At 40.6% G+C, this 19056-nt stretch overlaps 1 protein-coding gene across 3 annotated transcripts; it reads right to left on the bottom strand.

Annotated features, from left to right (window-relative positions):
• Nucleotides 1-1964: 1964 nt before the first annotated feature.
• On the bottom strand, nt 1965-7192 carry ltc4s (leukotriene C4 synthase). Of its 3 annotated transcripts, none has more exons than XM_026184623.2 (5): nt 6978-7192; nt 3462-3561; nt 3191-3261; nt 3012-3093; nt 1965-2245 (listed from the first exon to the last, which is right to left on the bottom strand). In XM_026184623.2, exons 1-5 carry the CDS (start codon nt 7033-7035, stop codon nt 2104-2106), a joined length of 453 nt encoding a protein of 150 aa, XP_026040408.1. In that variant the 5' UTR covers nt 7036-7192; the 3' UTR covers nt 1965-2103. The 3 variants fall into 3 exon arrangements, with proteins under 3 accessions (XP_026040408.1, XP_026040416.1, XP_080161531.1); XM_080305405.1 differs by lacking the exon at nt 1965-2245 and adding an exon at nt 2747-2923 and having other exon boundaries at nt 6978-7162; XM_026184631.2 differs by lacking the exon at nt 3012-3093 and having other exon boundaries at nt 3127-3261; nt 6978-7149.
• Nucleotides 7193-19056: the final 11864 nt, after the last annotated feature.

Below are 19056 nucleotides of genomic sequence, written 5' to 3'. Positions count from 1 at the left end.
TTTGAACTTGTGCTGAGGAGGCAGCATGGACATGTTGGACAAAGGATGATGAAGATCAGAGATGGGCTGTAACGCGTTACTGTAATCCGATTACTTTTTTCAAGTAACGAGTAAAGTAAGGGATTACTATTGCAAAAACGGTAATTAGATTACCGTTACTTTCCCATAGGAACGCTGTGTTACTGCGTTACTAAAACCTTGATTTTTTGCGAGAATGTCTCATGACAATGACGTTAGCAAGTGCGACGTTTGTGACAACAGCTGTGTGCAGATCAACAATGGATCACATATCGATTGTGGGAGAGAGTATGAGCGTGCAGCGTTTAAAGCGTGGAAGTACTGACCTTACTTTGAGTTTGATTCCATAAAAAGTGACAAAAACTTTAGCGTCCGTTGTGCGTGGGAAGAAAACTTCTTTTTACAGCGAAAAAAAAACCCCTAAACTTCCAAGCAAGCAGTGCGCTACGACGTAATGGGAAACTCAGAGAAACTCGTGGATTCTTCCACTGACCACTGCGGCACACCTGCACCAGGGTAACCTCCGCCTACCCCACTCCTGCTTTACAGGTGAAAATAGAGCAAAAGGACCGCTGAGTCTTTGACTTTATTTTCTGCTGTGTTTTACTTGCATCTATTTGAAAGACTGAGTGTAAACACAAAAAAAAATTATTTTATGTGCAGAAAATAGGTTTAAATATTAAACAAATTTCTTCCAGTCAGTGAATGTTGCATATAATTAAATGTTTGCATGATGCATAAAGTTAAAAGATTAAAACTAACAAAACAAGTTTTAAAAAGAGACTTTTCCATTTGATTACATTTTGTATGATGGATTATGCAGAAAAAGTAGAATTGGGCTGAGAGATCTATCGCTTTATTACCTATTCAGGTTGTAAATCGTGTTTTTAAAAAGTAATTAATTACTTTTGAAAATAAGTAATCAGTAAAGTAACGGGATTACTTTTTTGGGGAAGTAATCAGTAATTAGTTACTGATTACTTTTTTCAAGTAACTTGACCAACACTAATGAAGATTGAGCTCCCAGGCAGGAGGAAAAGGGGAAGACCTCGGAGAAGATTCATGGATGTAGTGAAGGAGGACCAGCAGAGGGGCTGGTTTCTATTTTAATCATCTCAGGACTCCTCAGCTTTACCTGCTGTTAGGCTCAACAAAAGTCCATCGTATTAATTTAAGGTTAAAAATAAGCACTATAGATTTGAGGTATGAAAAGAGTTTTATAGTGAATTTAGAACTTGTTTTTAAACAAATTTTTATTTAAATATTAAAACAAATTTAAAAAATTATTTGTATGTTGATTGACTTAAAATCTGTTTTTCTCAAAATGATCAAGTTATTCTTCATCTTCAATGTTTATTACCCAGAGCCTCTATAAATGAAATGCTGCCACCTTGTGGCCAAAAACAGGAACGCGAGGACTGAAATGTGCTTTATAAAAAGGTCATATTTAATAACATGAAGTTAAAAAGGGCCAGTATGTGGGGGTGGGGGTAGAGCATTAGAAGAAAAAGAAAAAAAACTTTATGAATATTTATCAAAACAGTTAATTGTTATTTATTGTCAAAAGCATTGTTTCAGTTTGCTGGCTTTTGTTTGCCTTCCACTAAAATTCTGTTGTTAAATCAGTTCAACCATAAATGGAAATTGTAGGGGAGGTTCCTCTTTCTGTAAACACAGCGTTTCCTCCTTGGTGTGCTGTGTAAATATGACTGAAGATGTCCTGAAAGCACATTTATTAATTATAGATGCAAAACGAAAGAGTTTAAGTTTTAAATATTGACTACCCCCTTATATCCACTATAACAAGAACGGGGCTTTAGCATGCAGCGCTTTAAATTGTAGTTAAGTATTTTTACACCGTGGTGTCTGTCGTTTGAAATGAAGAAACTTTGAGGTCAAAGTCGGGGTGTGGTGCCCTCTGCTGGTGATCAACAGAAACTGACAGATGCAGATACATCATCTCTCTTTATTCCCTACTTTCAGGTTGATAACAGAATATTTAACGAACTGTATGAGAAATACAGAGATGAAGATCAGAGTAGAAGACAACCTCTCCTCCCTTTTGTCACTTCTTATCCTCCTCGGTCAAAACAGCCCGAAGATGGAGCAAAGTTCCTGCAGCAGGTCCATGTTCAGGTAAACTCGGCAGATTGTGAGGAAAATGCCAACAGCCGAGAATCCAATGAGAATCCAGAGAATCTGAGCGCAGAAGTAAAGTGGAGCCAGACTGAAAGAGACCAGAGGCATGAACAGTGTTGAGTCAGTTTACCTGTTACACACCTGCACAGGCAGAACTACTCACAGTAAGTCATTTACAGGAGGCAGAAAGCTCTGTTCCACCTGGTTGAATGAACATTTTAGATTTTAACTAGTGACTATTTTCTAAAAGTGTTAGCATTTTGACCACAGCCAAAAGAGGCCACATACAGATACTACAGGAATCAGCCTGTAAACATTTTCATTTCTTGCTGTAAAGTTAGACATTTTTACATGAGTCTATGCGCGAGCCTCTAGTGGACATTAGAGGAAGTGCAGAATTTAGTTAAAAAAAAAATACAAGCTTTGAAAAAACCAACATGACGAGACATTCAGGGGACAGTCTGGATCTAAACAATCGCAGTCAAAATAAATAACCTTAGCTTGGTGATTTTGTACTCTTGTCCTGTTTGCATAGCTCAAAATTTTGATAGTTGCCGTTTGTCAGACTGATATATAATTTCCCTAGAGATTAATATAGTATGCCGATTCTGATGATGTCACACAGTTGGACATTTTTAACTCAGCGTTTAACTTCACTGTGAACATTTAAAATTCAATAACCCTGAGAGATCCCATCCTTCAGAGGGTATGAAAGCCAGAGCAGGAACTTTCCATAAAGTAAAACTCACATTTCATATGGGAGTTCCTGCAGTGCAAACGTTAGCATCAGTATAAGAATGATTTTAAACAGCGAGTGTATTTATTGTAATTGTAGGGGTTCTCATAGCTCTCACCGTCCCTGTGCAGACTCAGAATATCCTCTAAAGTAATTGAACCGTCCATATAAATAAAGCAAACCGCAGACTGAAGACAGACCTGAAACACACAGACACACCTTTAAATGTTTACCTTTTCAGGTCGTAAAGCGTACGTGTTAATGCTGCAGCAGCCTCTGTGGCTTCTGTCGCCTCACCTTGGCTGAAGAATACTCCAGATAGCCACAGCACGGTGATGAAGATGGGGAAGTACTCTGAGCAGTTTGCTCTAAACACAAAGGACAACAAAACTAACCGAAACTAAGTGGTAAAACACTACACACCACAGCCTCCAGGGGGCACCAGAGGCATCCCTTTCATTCTTACCAATTTATCAGGTAAAATTTCGTCCCTCCAAAATTGAAGGGTCCCCACAGGATTTTAGTAATACAAGTACATGCATAGACAAACAGACACAAAGGGGCTCACTGAGCTCTGAAGACCCTCTCAAATTCTGGTGGTCCAGTGGTGGCAGGTGGAGACACTGAATACTTCCTCCTGGCATAAATTACCTGGAGAGAGAAATAGGCTAAAAACATAAAGAACACATTTTAGTGCACATTACACTTTAATTACATGAACATTGTTATTTTTTTCAAATGTTAAATAAAAGATGGCTTCATGAGCTGTCCTTCACACAGCTTCTGCTACACAGACCAAAGTACACACCACGCTGCTCATCTATGCAAATTTTATTTATAAAAGCTAAATAAATAAATAAATAAATAAAGTGGAAGCACGAATGCAGTGAGGGCTGTGAACGCCAGGTGTCACATGTACAGATAGTGTTAAAAATACTCTGTTAAAGTACTGACTCAACTCCTTAACTCAAAGTAAAGAGTAGCGACTCTAAAATGTAGTCTTGAAAGTAGCTCTTTGGAGGACGTTTCTACCAGCTATGTGTGTGCAGAGCTAACTCAACCTTGTGCTATATTAATGTAATAAAATATTAGATTAACAAACGTGGCCTACATTTTAATTCTCATAAATATTCAACTTGAATCAGATCAGCAGAACATGAACAGAGAAAGAGGAAAATTTAAAAACAAAAAAATATTTTCCCTTGCCTACATTGTAGAGGGTGACTTTGGCCCTAAACAGAAAGTGTACAGGTCAGGGGTTAAAGTGGATTCAGCAGGTTAAGGAACCCTAAAAATTGGACACACCAATCTGTAATGGCTCAGCGTGGGGGGAAATCCTAAGTCACAATTTCTATTGAGAGCTGCAGTAGATTTTCTTAATGTACAAGCTGTGATCAGCTGTTTTAAATCCATCACAGTACAGCAAAGTAACCCATTTAACCCCTGCACTAACCTGCAGATGATTTTCATGCAGCTTTTAAATAACAGTCAGTAAAACATAATGTCACATGTACAGACCCAATATGCAATTTAAAAACACGATGACTATGCGTATATACTTTAAATTGCCAGTGAATCAAATACCACTGAGCAGTCTTTAATTTAAGCCCTCTCCTTCCTCTTCTGTCCTTCTTATCCTTCTCCATCTCTGCATTATTCTCTCCCTGTGAAATAAGCAGCTGGCCTTTAGCTGCCAACACACTGACAGTGCAGGGCTACCTCCATGCTGAAGTACCTTATGGACATCTGCAGTCGTCTAACTGCAGCCCCTGATTTTGCACTTGCTCATCTCTTTTAACCCTCTACTGCATGACTTTTTAATTTTGGGGGAAAAAAAATATTTCTCCCTATTTTGGGGGAGCTTTAGGGTCCCTAATAATAATATATCAATTATAAAATTTGACAACCTGCTCCCCCCCAAACAGATATTGGTTTGTTGCTTAAAGGCAACACGGGTAGTAAAACGCCAAGTTATTCTATAATAAGTTGTATTAGTACAACAAGGATGAACAAATAAATAAACAACAAATAAACAATGTAAACATTTCACAAAACAATAAAACACCAAAATACATCCAACATTTGACCCTAACCCCATGCACATGCGTGCACGCACGCGCGCACACACACACACACACACACACACACACACACACACACTGTTTCCATCACTTTTGGGGACATTACATTAATTTAATGGAGACTTAACCTGACTCTACCCATCACAAGTCCCTGCCTGAACCTTACCCTAACCCTGACTCAAGCCTTCGTAGGCGAGACCTCAATGTGAGTGTGTAAACAAATTTGTGTCCCCACAACAATAAGTAATACATGACCACATACACTGACACCCACACAGCAATATTGGTATGGCAGGGATCAGGCCCACACAATGTGCTTACACATGGCCCACATATCGCAATGAATAACGGCCCTTTGGTGGCCCAGACCTGGTTTGCCAGAGGTAATCCACACATGGGCCAGCACAAGGCCAGTTTCAGACACCCTGGTCGTCCTGTGCTGGCCCATGTGTGGATTACCTCTGGCAAACCTGATCTAGGCCACCAAAGGGCCGTTATTCATTGCGATATGTGGGCCATCTGTAGGTGGTGTACAGCCACGGGCCAGTTGTAGACACACTGCTGGCCCTGTGCTGGCCCAGAACGGTTTCAGCTCTGGCCCCAGATGTCAGCATAATGTGTACCTTAATCAAGCCATGCAATAACAACAACAACATGTGCCAGAACATGCAAAACAGTGCAAAAGTAACATGCCGAAACTCTGTTCAGACAGTGAATGGACTGATTTTTATGTAGCGCTTTTCTACTCTCCCAGATTACGCAAAGTGCCGGCTTGATACCAGATCCTGGCCAGACCTGCTTGCTATGTAGGCACTAACACACACACAGACACAGTTACTTTACCAACTGACCCCTGAGCTCCTAAGTGTCCCTCAAACCTCATTCAGGGATCCACTCCTCTACTTCACTGTCACTCCCTGAATGCTCACTGTCCTCACTTTCTGAGGACAGAAAGTGCACACTCCCTTGGTTTCCTTGCATAAAAAGTTTTTGCATCCATGTCCTGTAATTATGAGTAGATTGTAAAGTAAAAAATATTGACTATGATCACATAAATGCACACAAACACATCTCTACACACATATCCAAATGCATTATATTGCCTGAAAAAAAAAATTGGGCTAACTGCGCAGTGTTGCCTTGAGGCAACGAATGAAAATGAACAGTTTTACAGTATAAATAAATTTTAAAAAGTAGAACAAACAATCAAATATGCTTCTTAACATATTCATGCACATACAAGTATTTTTAATATATATTTATTTCACTATAAACATGTAAAATTGTGATCTTTATCTTGCCTCCTAATGGAGATGTCTCTCATGTAGTGCAGCTTGCAGAAAGGAGCCCTTCCCCCCCCCTTCCCCAATCAAAGTCACACCACCTTCAACTCCACATTTTATTGGAAAGAGATGTGCCTGGTAGCATTGTTTGGGGGGGGGGGGGGGGGGAAGTTGTTGTTTTTTTTGAAGGGCCACCGTAAGGCATGAAAATGTGGTTTGTTGCCTCAGGGCAACGCTATGCAGTAGAGGGTTAATGCCACACCCTCAAGTACAGATATCCGGAAATTTTACTTTAGTAAAGTAACGAAGTACAAATACTTCGTTACTTCCCACCTCTGGTGTACGCTGACATGCAAACACAGGAATTCAAACTGCTTTAAATACCACAAACATAAAACACGTGTAAACAGAATTCAGGAAATAAGAAGGCGTAAAACAGTAACCGAGCTATAGTGGAAAAGAAAAAGATTCAAGCATCATGACCGGTTAAATCACCGTGTTTAACTTTTTTGTGCATTTATAATTTTAAAACTGACGAGGTCTGAAGACGGCCTCGACTATGAAAACAGCACCAGCTGAGCCGTTTCTCGAGTCTGCAGGCTGGAACAATTTAAAACGGTCATAAACATACAAAACGATGTAAAACTAAACAGGAAGGAGAAAACAACGTTTAGAATGATCATTTAATCCCAGTAAGAAGTCGTGTCACAAAAAGCTTACCTTGCTCCAGGACGCCCAGCAGTGTCACGGCGCCGAGCCCGACCAGCTCCTCCATCATTTACAGAGTCAGACAGGTGAGACCGACACACACCTGGTCTGCGAGGACAGGTGTAATGCCAAGTAGTTCGTCTCGATAGAATTTATCTGCGTCGGGAGCGCGCACTGGGCAGGGAGAGCGGACCCAGTCGACTCCGCCTCCATTCCAACCACACCAGACCTGGAAGTAGCGACGTTTTACTTTAGTGAACAGGTGAGTGTCGTTACATTACAGTTCAGTTTGTGGGTTACAAGAGAGGGAGGGATTATTTTGGGCTTGACTCCATCTTCGAGCATCCACAGCAGACTCAACATATTCATGTTCTCATCTATAAATGCAGACACTGTTTACTGACATCAGGTTTCTTATTTCATTCCACACTGCCAGAATTATTTACACATCTTTAAGATTATGATTAGTTACTGCTCTTGATCTTTACCTTTTTAAGTCCCCCCCCCCCCCACACACACACACACACACACACGGTTGTAACAGACTGACCCTGCCACAGTCGGTTCCCTGTGTCCAAATCATGGAGAAACAGTGTCCACCATTCTTGATTTTTAACTCAAACGCTTCTTATGGCTTCTTAATTTTGGAGGTTTTAGCAGTTTTGATTCCCAGTTAGCTACACAATTGGAAGTAAAATGTCATCTCTGAACAGATGGCTATGGAAAATATTTTACAGTTCATCTTTAAAAGGGACAATGTCTCTTTTGTATCATTTACAAAAACAAAAACACCAACATTTGATTTTGTTACAGCCTTAACATTTCCCTTTTAACAGTTTAAATTAACTGTAGTCATTAGCTGCAGTAATAAGTATTTTCACAGGGCATTTGTTTTTTTCTACAGATGACCTGACCAACCTCTGTCACTAAAAAGAGAAAAAACAAAAAGACAAAAACAAAAAAGAAAACTCATGACACTGATGACAGCTGGGTAAACTTAAAACTGTTGTCAGGCGGTTACAAGAAATCCCTGGAAATTCAAGGCTGACCCTTTAAAAAAACAAAAACAAAAACAAAAAACCCAAAACAAACAAAAGGAAAAAAAACAGATTCAGTGTGACAGGTGTGTCCGCGATGGTTCCACCAGCTCTGTGTGGAAAGCGCAGCTTTCTGCTGTTGGTACATCAAAGAGTAATGCCACAAATTGGCTGGAAGTAGGTGACAAGCAAGGAGTTTAAATAAAAGTCTAATTATTTCATATTTAAGTAAACATAACCTAACCAAGAAAAAGATGATCAAAAGGTTGATGTCAGGTGGAGTGGAAGAGCAGTTCATCTGGGCCAGTTTTTAATAGCCTGCAAGACACAAGTGACCTGCATTAGCTAACACTCGACCCCCCCCCCCCTTCATAAAAATCAATATCACTTCCTGACGATACATTCTCCGGCTCTGATAATATAGACAGTAAACTGCTCAAAGTTGCAGCCAAGTTTGTGTCCCTTCCTATATGTCACATATTTAATAGATCTTTGGCATGCAGCTTATTTCCGTTGCAGTGGAAAGAATCGAAAATAATTCCCAATAATTCCCATATTTTTTGGGAACGCAGGCATCTGTTTAACCCTTGTATGGTGTTCGGGTCTGTGAGACCCGTGTTCATTTTTCTTCAAAAGAAAAATCAAACAATTAATTATTTTTTCACGTGTAAATGTGTTGTGTCTTTCCACTCACTCAACTTGATTATAACTGATTTATTTATAACATTTTATATAAAAGAAAAACGAGAAGCACATTAATTCATAAATGTGATCTAACAAAGGTAAAGGGAAAAAATTAACCATGTTTGCTGTTCATATGTCTTGTAATTGGGATGAAGTAAACATCTGTTGAGTAATTTAACATAAAATTGTTTGATAGTGTTAATTTGGAAAGCCAAAACTCTAGCGGGTCCACCAGACCCATGAACACTGGCTGAGTAACAAAAATACGAACACCACACAAGGGTTAAAGCAAATGGATTTAATTTTAACAAGTCAGGGGTGAAACTGTTCACCTCCAACTTGTTTTATTCCATACGTCATCCATCTGTGCTTGGTGCCAAGGCTGAGATAAACGAGGAGTTATCTCATAAAGAGGAACAAACAGTACTCCAAGAACAGACAAAGCCCAGCAGAAACCTTGAGGAGGAGCTCCATCTGCCCCCACCCGGGAAGAGCCTCAGAAAGGAGAGACATCTGAGGCAAGAAGAGGGGTCCCTATTTGCCTCCAACTCTCTCAACAACACCAACGACCAGGACCAGGGACCACGATCTTCCCCAGTCCCCCAAACCCCTGACAGGCCATCACCCCCATCACCCCCCCTCCCTTTCTCCCTCCTCCCCACATGATGGAGCGGGTCAATGCTGGGCTCAGATCTACCCCCCGGCCCAATCCCTTTTTGTCCCCCATAAACCCCCCACCAGAGCAGCCAAAGGTTCACCATCGAGCCCCGCCCTCAACAGAGCAATCGAAGTCACATTGCCCAGCCTCGCCCCCCTTAGTTCCTCCTTACCACCTTCATGCTCTGTCTCCGCAGTCTGATGTGTGAAGGGTCAGGGCTGCGAGGATTATGGCTGGAGGAGGAGGGGTTGCTGTCTTATTTAATGAATCATTTCAATGTAAGCAGCTATCTCCTGGAAGTTTTCAGTCTTTTGAATATGTGGCTTTACAGCTGAAGGCCCCATCCAAAGTTGTGTTTCTTAATGTTTACAGGCCTCCCAAATACTGCACAGACTTTTTTAATGACCTCAGTGAACTGCTGTCTGTGATCTGTGTTGATTTCGACTGTGTAATTATTGCTGGGGATTTTAACATCCATGTGGACAACCCTCAGGACAAAGGGACTAAAGACCTGAGTAACACTCTGGGCAACTGTGGGCTGACTCAGCATGTAACAGAGGCCACACATAATAGAGGACACACTCTCGACCTACTGATCTCCAAGAGCCTGAGCATTTCAAAGGTTACTGTGTCTGATGTGGGCCTGTCTGATCATTACTGTGTTTTCTTTGAAAGTAAAATCTCAGCCCACACAAATATATCAACAACAGTGATCACAAAACGGTGTATAACTGAACACAGTAGTGCAATTTTTAACCAGGTCTTCCCATTAACACCTGACCTGTCCAAAGGTTCAGTCAATGAGCTCGTCAATAGCTTCAATGTTAAAATGTTAAATGTAATGGACACTATTGCTCCCATTAAGGTGAAGGTTATCTCTGGAAGGAACAAGTCTCCATGGAGAAACTCCACACTGGTGAAAAATGAAAAAAGAGAGTGTAGGAAAGCTGAGAGCAGATGGAGAAAAACAAACCTCCAGGTTCATTATGACATCTATAAAGAGAAACTTCACAATTATAATTTACAACTGAGGAGTGCAAGGAGGTCCTACTTCTCTGACATCATCACTAAAAACAGCCATAATGCTCGGGTCTTATTTTCCACAGTTGACAGGCTAACAAACCCTCCTGTGCCAGTGGCAGCTGAACTTCATTCGACCATGGCCTGCAATGACTTTGCCAAATTCTTCACAGAAAAAATCCAAAAGATTAGACAAGCAATTGGTACATCAACAGCAGATTCAGGATATGTACTGTGTCCACCAAAAAACTGTTTAAACACCATGAAACAGTTTCAACCTATTAACAGCAAAGACCTGGAGGACATCTTAGGTCAACTGAACTCCTCCTCTTGCTGTTTAGATGTCCTGCCAACAAGTTTTTTCAAAAAGGCTCTTGGTAAATGCATTGAGGAAATTAATGACTGGTTGTTCCACAATTTTCTCCAGCTAAACAAAAACAAAACTGAGGTAATAGTCTTTGGCGCCAAAGAAAAACGATTACAGGTCACCAGAGAACTTCAATCTATACATCTAAAAACCACAAACCAGGCGAGAAATTTGGGTGTAGTGATGGATGCAGACCTAAACTTAGAAAAACACATTAAGACAATAACAAAGTCAGCTTACTATCACCTCAAGAATATATCAAGGATAAAAGATCTGATGTCTTAACAGGACCTGGAAAAACTAGTCCATGCATTCATCTTCAGTATGCTTGATTGCTGTAACAGCATCTTTACAGGTCTACCTAAAAAATCAGTCAGACAACTACAGCTCATTCAGAACTCTGCTGCTCGAGTCCTCACTGAGACCAAAAAAGTGGACCACATCAGCCCAGCTCTGAGGTCTTTACACTGGCTGCCTGTCTGTCAGAGGATAGACTTTAAAGTTCTGATGCTGGCCTATAAAGCTCTGAATGGTTTAGGACCAAAATACATCAATGACCTCCTGACCATGTATGAACCTTCCAGATCCCTCAGGTCATCTGGATCCAGTCTTTTATCAGTTCCCAGAGTCAGAACCAGACACGGAGAAGCTGCATTCAGCTTTTATGCTCCTTATATCTGGAACAAACTCCCAGAGAGCCTCAGATCAGCTGAAACACTCAGTTTATTTAAATCCAGGTTGAAGACTCACCTGTTCTCAGCTGCATTTGAATAAAGCACCAAATCCACACTTTAAGCTTAAATTTCAAAACTTACATTTAACTACTGATTTTATCTACTGTTCTGATTTTATCTGTTTTGATTTTATATACTGTTGTTTGTTTGTTTGTTAATTAGTTAGTTTGTTTGCTTGTTTTAATCAATTTTAAATCATGCTTTTTATTTGTTTTTGTTTCTAATGTGTCTGTAAAGCACTTTGAATCACCTTGTTGTTGAATTGTGCTATACAAATAAACTTGCCTTGCCCATTCCTAAAAACAAGAATGACATTTTTAATGGTGTCAATAGCAGACCTATTAGTCTACTCCCCATTCTAAGTAAAATTGTGGAGAGGATTGTCTATGAACAAATTCAACATTACCTAACAGAAAATCAGTTACTCACTCAGCTTCAACATGCCTACAAACCTGGTTATTCCACCAGTTCAGCTCTTATTCACATGACAGATAACTGGTACAAATATCTAGATAATGGGAATTTGGCCGGGGTGGTATTTTTGGATTTTAGTGCTGCATTTGATTTGATAAATCATGATCTTTTGATAGATAAACTAAAATGTTATGGATTTTCACCAGCTGCTTTGTGCTGGATGGAAAGTTATTTGTCTGGAAGAAGGCAAAAGGTTTATTATAATGGTTATTTCTCAGAGGGCTGTGAAATGAACTGTGGTCTACCCCAAGGCAGCTGCCTCGGTCCACTTCTCTATTCAGTCTTTACAAATGATTTGCCGTATGTCCTGGAGAAATCTCATCTTGTAATGTATGCTGATGACTCCACCATGTTTTATTCAGCCAGTAGCTACTCTGAATTGACAAGCGTATTACAACTAGATTTGCTGAACGTGTTTGATTGGATAAGTAAAAACAACATGATTTTAAACGTGTCTAAATCCAAATCCATGTTAATAGGAAGTAGAGTACGCTTAGTCAACAGCCCACAACTAAATCTTTCCATAGCTGGATCAGTATTAGAACAGGTCACCCAGATTAAATTACTTGGTGTTACCATAAACCACCACCTTTCATGGTCTCAGCACATCAACTCTGTTATTAATGGGACAGGGCATAGCTATAGCTAGGAAATGCTCTTTTTATATCACTTCTTCAATTATGAAAGATGTCATTAATGCACTAGTATTATCTCATCTAGAGTACCGCTCAATCATTTGGTCAGCAGCTAATAAGACAGATCTGAACAGACTTCAGTTAGTCCAAAATAGGGCGGCCAGATTAGTGTTAAGGTGTTCATATTATACAAGTATTGATAAAATGCAGGGTAAACTTTCTTGGCTTTCTGTACAAGCTAAATTATACTATGGCTTACTTGTATTTTTATATCCAGATGAAATACATAATCATGCCACACGATTCTCAACTAACCACAATTTAGTAACTCCTCGAGTTAAAAGTAACTTTTTGAAAAACTCTGTTATATTTAGAGCATCTTTTCAGTGGAATAAGTTGCCTTATGCAATTAGAGAATTGGCTTCTATTCATCATTTTAAAAATCACCTAAAAGCCTATTTAGGCAGTTTTTAATTTATTTGTAAAAATTGTAGAGGGTAATGTCACTTGTAATGGAAATTGTGTATTTTGTTTGAGTGTTTTTTTTTATAATTTTTTAATATTTACATGTTTACATTTTCAGAATTGTAAAACCTTATTGTGGATGTAAGAGCCAAATTATGTGGACATTTTTGCATCCAACTCATTGTGTAACATTTTATTTGGTGGTATTTGATGGTTTGGGCCCCAGGAAAACTAGCAACCACTGTTGTGGAAGCTAATGGGGTTCCTTATAAATAAACAAATAAATAAACAAATAAAAATCAATGTTCCACCTTCACATTTGCAAATTATTCTGAAAACAAAAAAGCAACACAAGGCAACGTCAAAACTGCTACCATACAACCTGGCCCACAAACAAGCCAACAGCCGCACCCTCACTAAAGCCAGTTTTCTTACCACCACAAATTAAGTGGAATGTAAAAGTGAATGTTGGCAGTTATGGTAATGCATGGCAAACCAGTTTTTAGTACAGGAGGTTTCTGATAGCATAGCTGATATACAGAAGGGATCAAGCCATGTCAGCTGCAGGATAGTAAGTCTATCCTTGCAAATGGGTTCAACAGGAAAAAACAAAACAATAACCTAAGAACAACAAGTGAAAATCTACTGTGCCTAAATGAGCACCAGATCTCATCAAAAGTGCCCAACACCAAATAATGTACCGCTACACACCCACATACAGGGAGTGCAGAATTATTAGGCAAATGAGTATTTTGTCCACAGCATCCTCTTCATGCATGTTGTCTTACTCCAAGCTGTATAGGCTCGAAAGCCTACTACCAATTAAGCATATTAGGTGATGTGCATCTCTGTAATGAGAAGGGGTGTGGTCTAATGACATCAACACCCTATATCAGGTGTGCATAATTATTAGGCAACGTCCTTTCCTTTGGCAAAATGGGTCAAAAGAAGGACTTGACAGGCTCAGAAAAGTCAAAAATAGTGAGATATCTTGCAGAGGGATGCAGCAGTCTCAAAATTGCAAAGCTTCTGAAGCGTGATCATCGAACAATCAAGCGTTTCATTCAAAATAGTCAACAGGGTCGCAAGAAGCGTGTGGAAAAACCAAGGCGCCAAATAACTGCCCATGAACTGAGAAAAGTCAAGCGTGCAGCTGCCAAGATGCCACTTGCCACCAGTTTGGCCATATTTCAGAGCTGCAACATCACTGGAGTGCCCAAAAGCACAAGGTGTGCAATACTCAGAGACATGGCCAAGGTAAGAAAGGCTGAAAGACGACCACCACTGAACAAGACACACAAGCTGAAACGTCCAGACTGGGCCAAGAAATATCTCAAGACTGGTTTTTCTAAGGTTTTATGGACTGATGAAATGAGAGTGAGTCTTGATGGGCCAGATGGATGGGCCCGTGGCTGGATGGTAAAGGGCAGAGAGCTCCAGTCCAACTCAGACGCCAGCAAGGTGGAGGTGGAGTACTGGTTTGGGCTGGTATCATCAAAGATGAGCTTGTGGGGCCTTTTCGGGTTGAGGATGGAGTCAAGCTCAACTCCCAGTCCTACTGCCAGTTTCTGGAAGACACCTTCTTCAAGCAGTGGTACAGGAAGAAGTCTGCATCCTTCAAGAAAAACATGATTTCCATGCAGGACAATGCTCCATCACACGCGTCCAAGTACTCCACAGCGTGGCTGGCAAGAAAGGGTATAAAAGAAGAAAAACTAATGACATGGCCACCTTGTTCACCTGATCTGAACCCCATTGGGAACCTGTGGTCCATCATCAAATGTGAGATTTACAAGGAGGGAAAACAGTACACCTCTCTGAACAGTGTCTGGGAGGCTGTGGTTGCTGCTGCACGCAATGTTGATGGTGAACAGATCAAAACACTGACAGAATCCATGGATGGCAGGCTTTTGAGTGTCCTTGCAAAGAAAGGTGGCTATATTGGTCGCTGATTTGTTTTTGAATGTCAGAAATGTATATTTGTGAATGTGGAGATGTTATATTGGTTTCACTGGTAAAAATAAATAATTGAAATGGGTATATATTTGTTTTTTGTTAAGTTGCCTAATAATTATGCACAGTAATAGTCACCTGCACACACAGATATCCCCCTAAAATAGCTAAAACTAAAAAAACATTCAGCTTTGATATTAATGAGTTTTTTGGGTTCATTGAGAACATGGTTGTTGTTCAATAATAAAATTATTCCTCAAAAATACAACTTGCCTAATAATTCTGCACTCCCTGTACACTGCTTTGCTAAAATGCCAGTATGAGCATCAGTAACATACCAAAACAACAATGCCTACATCAACCAAAATTTCCAAGACGCCAACAAAGAGGGAACGTAGCTACAAAGCTCACAGTAAGTCACAGCAGTTAATGGTCTACAGAGCTACCAGACCCAACTACCAAGCTAAATTTTCATAACACTATTTTAGTTAAACTTTGCAACTCCTGCTTTTCATACATTCAACAGTTACACTCTGCCACACCACAAGACTCGCCCAGCCATGTGTCCAGTCAGGCCACAAACCAACAAGACTAATATACCAGTGAAACACCAGCCACGGAGTTTATGCTTCCCAGCCCTAGTTATTTAGTACAAGATGATTTTAACCCTAGTCTTCAGACAGATACCTGTGGTGGGTATGTAACAAGTGCCACCTGGCAGTTTGATGCTCTCTGCCAGGTGATTGGCTGTTCACCTGTTTGTCCATGATTAGGAAAGGGGGAACAGACTGTGGCAAGGTCAGCCTGATGGAATCGGTTCACCTCCAAATAGGGGAAAGCTGTGAGCTGACCCTGTGCAAGACTGGGGCAGAAAGACTTAAAAAGGTAAAGATCAAGAGCAGTAACTAATCATAATCTTAAAGATGTGTAAATAATTCTGGCAGTGTGGAAAGAAATAAGAAACCTGATGTCAGTAAACAGCATTTATAGATGAGAACATGAATATGTTGAGTCTAGTGTGGATGCTTGAAGGTGTAAATGTGAAACACAAACATGGAGTTAAGCCCAAAATGAGTCCTCCTCCTCTCTTGTAAACCACAAACTGAACAGTAATGTAACAACACTCACCTGTTCACTAAAGTAAAACGTCGCTACTTTCTGTCGAGAACAACTACCCGAGCACAGGTAACAGGGAGAGGGAGTAAACCTGTGGGGCCAGACGGAAACGCCTGATAGGACTGTAGTTTCCCGACAGTTCCCTCAGGCTCTTTTCTAATAATAACCAGTTTTTGTTTCCTCCAAGAGACCGCTCACTAGAAGCGATTGAATCAGAAAGGTTCAGGTTTGTTTATACCTGTAAGTCTGCAGTAGATGAATCATCTGTCCTTACAGCACATTTTCAGAGGAGACTGTTACAAGCCCAGGAGTTGATGTACTTTATTAGCTTCCTGTTCTGGTCAAATTGGACTTCATTGTTTATTTAGAGTACAGCAGAGCTGCAGAGAGCAAGTCAGGAGGATGTTACCTGTCAATAACCCAGCAGCAGCCCGTGTTTAGTTTTAATATTGTTACAAAGGAATGTAAATCAGCGATTTATTGGATTGTAAACTCTGTTTTATTGTTAGATTTACCTTTAGGTGAGAGGAAGAAACTTTTCTAAAGCTTCTAAAGTAGCTTCTGCTTTGCCCAATTAATTGAATCATTAACTGTAATGAAAAGTAACAGTTAACAGGATTAATATCACTGTAAACATGGCTTGAATAGGATGGCTGCCACCACTCTGGGGTTTGTGTACCTGCTGATTGTGTGTCTGTGTGATTGCTTTCTGCCTGTAATACTTTAACAGCTTAAAGTAAATTCCACTGGCTTTATACAGTTAAGAGACTGAAACGCTGTGTGCAGCTGCTCCTCTCTTCTGCCTCAGATTCGATAACGAAAGGGTCCAACCCAAAACTGGTGTCTTATATTAAAAACTGTGGTTTGACAACAAAGTCATCCAGTTAAATTGCTTCCAACATGCTGCTACAGGTAACGCTGTAGTGTGAACTCAGCTGAACTGAGGTATGAAAAAGTGAAAATTAAAGTGTTTGCAGCAGCATAACCTGTTAACTGCAAGGTGCTGCATGCGTGACATGGCTGGGGGCTGAAAGTCTGACTCTAGAAAACTTTGTATACTAGGGTCACATCAGAGGCAGCTAATACGGAGCCTAAAAATACAATTTAAAATGTATTATTTGTTATGATGTCTGTTATGAGCAGACAACACCGGTTCACCCTTGAGTATGGAGTCTTTTTATGCTTGAATAATTCAAAGAGTTTACAAAACAAGAAACTTCTCTGAAAATGGTCAGGTACAAGGATTGGACTGAAAATGAGTGAAAAAGCAACTAATAACCAAGACTTGACTCAAGACTTTTGCACAGCAATGTATGAGAAGGTGCGAGCATTTGTCACTGCTCATCGCAGTGACTGAGGATGGTGCTGGGTCTGATGAGCAGTGCGACGAGGTGGTGGCCTATGACACCATTAACAACCACCTATAACACAGTCATGAGATTGCACCTTGGAAGAGTCCCCACTCACACCTTGATCCACGTGACCTTGAACAAGAGGCGAAACAGCTTCATGAACTAGAAAGAGCTTCATTTCATTTCCATGATGGAGGACGGAAAACCTCCACAGAAAACTCAGGTCGTCTCATTTAGTGAATGTGTTGAATCAGGTCTAGAGAACTCACACAGACAGAAACACACAGGCAGCAGCTTTCTAAAGAACTATATTTACATAATACTCTTGTTTTACAGAGAACCATATCAAAAGTATAAAATACTTACAAAACATCCGCTGCAATATATAAAAATAACATCTATCTTCTCCAGATCATTAGGAAAGGCATACATACAAAAAATATATTTATAGACATTTACACAGAGCCTGTTTACAACATTTAACCCAGAAAACCCCGGGAGACCGAGCGAGGCTGGAAGTCGAAGGCGGGCCCAGGGATTGGCAGCGATTTGAATGGAAACACGAAACCATCCCCGAGCGACCGATCGGCGACAAAAACAGGAACAGCGCTGCCGCGAGGACACGCAAACATGGACAACAGTACAGTAGATAGGACGACCGGGTCACCGCTCCACTTTCAACGTGGCGACCCGGCCGGAGTTCCACCTTGCAGAGAACCGTCAGAATGGTTCATTCTGATTAACGCCGGCGGTGACAACTGTGTGGACACAACGGAAGATTCATCAAATGCAGATGACGCAGTTTGAAGTCTCTGAATGACAGGAACGCCAACGCCGCGTCCCCAGCACGGAGTCTGAGCAACCTGACCGAGCCCAACGACTGCAGGGATGTTTAGTTCACATTAAATTTCTAGCTTAAAACAAAGCGTCAAACTGTCACATGGAAATGTTTCGATTTTATTTACTTTATATTTCTATGTTAAATCACATCCAGGTGAGAACAGTGGGATCTAAATCCCGAGGCCAAATTTTCTTGTACATATGAAGCAGGTGTAAGACGAGGGTGAAAACTATTTTTACTTGAATTCTGCCTTAAATAAAAGGACTGAAATTCTTCAGACTGGCAGGGCATTTTACTCTATCAGCCTTCAGACCACTGTCTGTCAGACCACACACAGGGCAAAATGTCCTCATTAAAGGGCACAAGTTTCCTGTGTTTTCCATGTTTTTCCGCTCAGAAACGCAGCTTTAGAGGAGGTGATGGATGATTTCTCTGCAGGTTCTCACCAGGCTGAATCACAGAATAACATTATGAGTGACTTAAAGGCATCGCGGTTCAGTGCGCCTGTTTGTTTGGACTCTGCGTATTCACCTGGAGGTTCAAGTACTGGACTCCGCGACAGAAACTTTCCGATTCCTGCTGCTCATTTCCCGGCGGCTTGTTATGTTTTTAAAGGACCATTTCTCTGTTTTTTTCCCCTCGATTTATGAAATCTGCTGGAATATCTGTGAGCCTCCAACAACCAGCTGGCCTCAAATTTAAAACATGACATTTCATAGGGGGAAAAAAGGCTCGATATACCAGCATCTCATTTA

This window comes from Astatotilapia calliptera, chromosome 2 (genome assembly GCF_964374335.1).
Source record: "Astatotilapia calliptera chromosome 2, fAstCal68.1, whole genome shotgun sequence".
Taxonomy (NCBI): domain Eukaryota; kingdom Metazoa; phylum Chordata; class Actinopteri; order Cichliformes; family Cichlidae; genus Astatotilapia; species Astatotilapia calliptera.
This window is presented reverse-complemented; position numbering and strand designations above follow the sequence as displayed.

Bases quoted from the DNA above. Each gene is read 5' to 3' on its own strand.
- ltc4s (XM_026184623.2), bottom strand. From the start codon at position 7,035: ATGATGGAGGAGCTGGTCGGGCTCGGCGCCGTGACACTGCTGGGCGTC. The intron at 3,262-3,461 runs GTGAGCCCCTTT...CTTTGTGTTTAG, and splicing joins GAGAGGGTCTTCAGAGCTCA to AGCAAACTGCTCAGAGTACT. The intron at 3,094-3,190 runs GTGAGGCGACAG...TGTGTGTTTCAG, and splicing joins TGGAGTATTCTTCAGCCAAG to GTCTGTCTTCAGTCTGCGGT.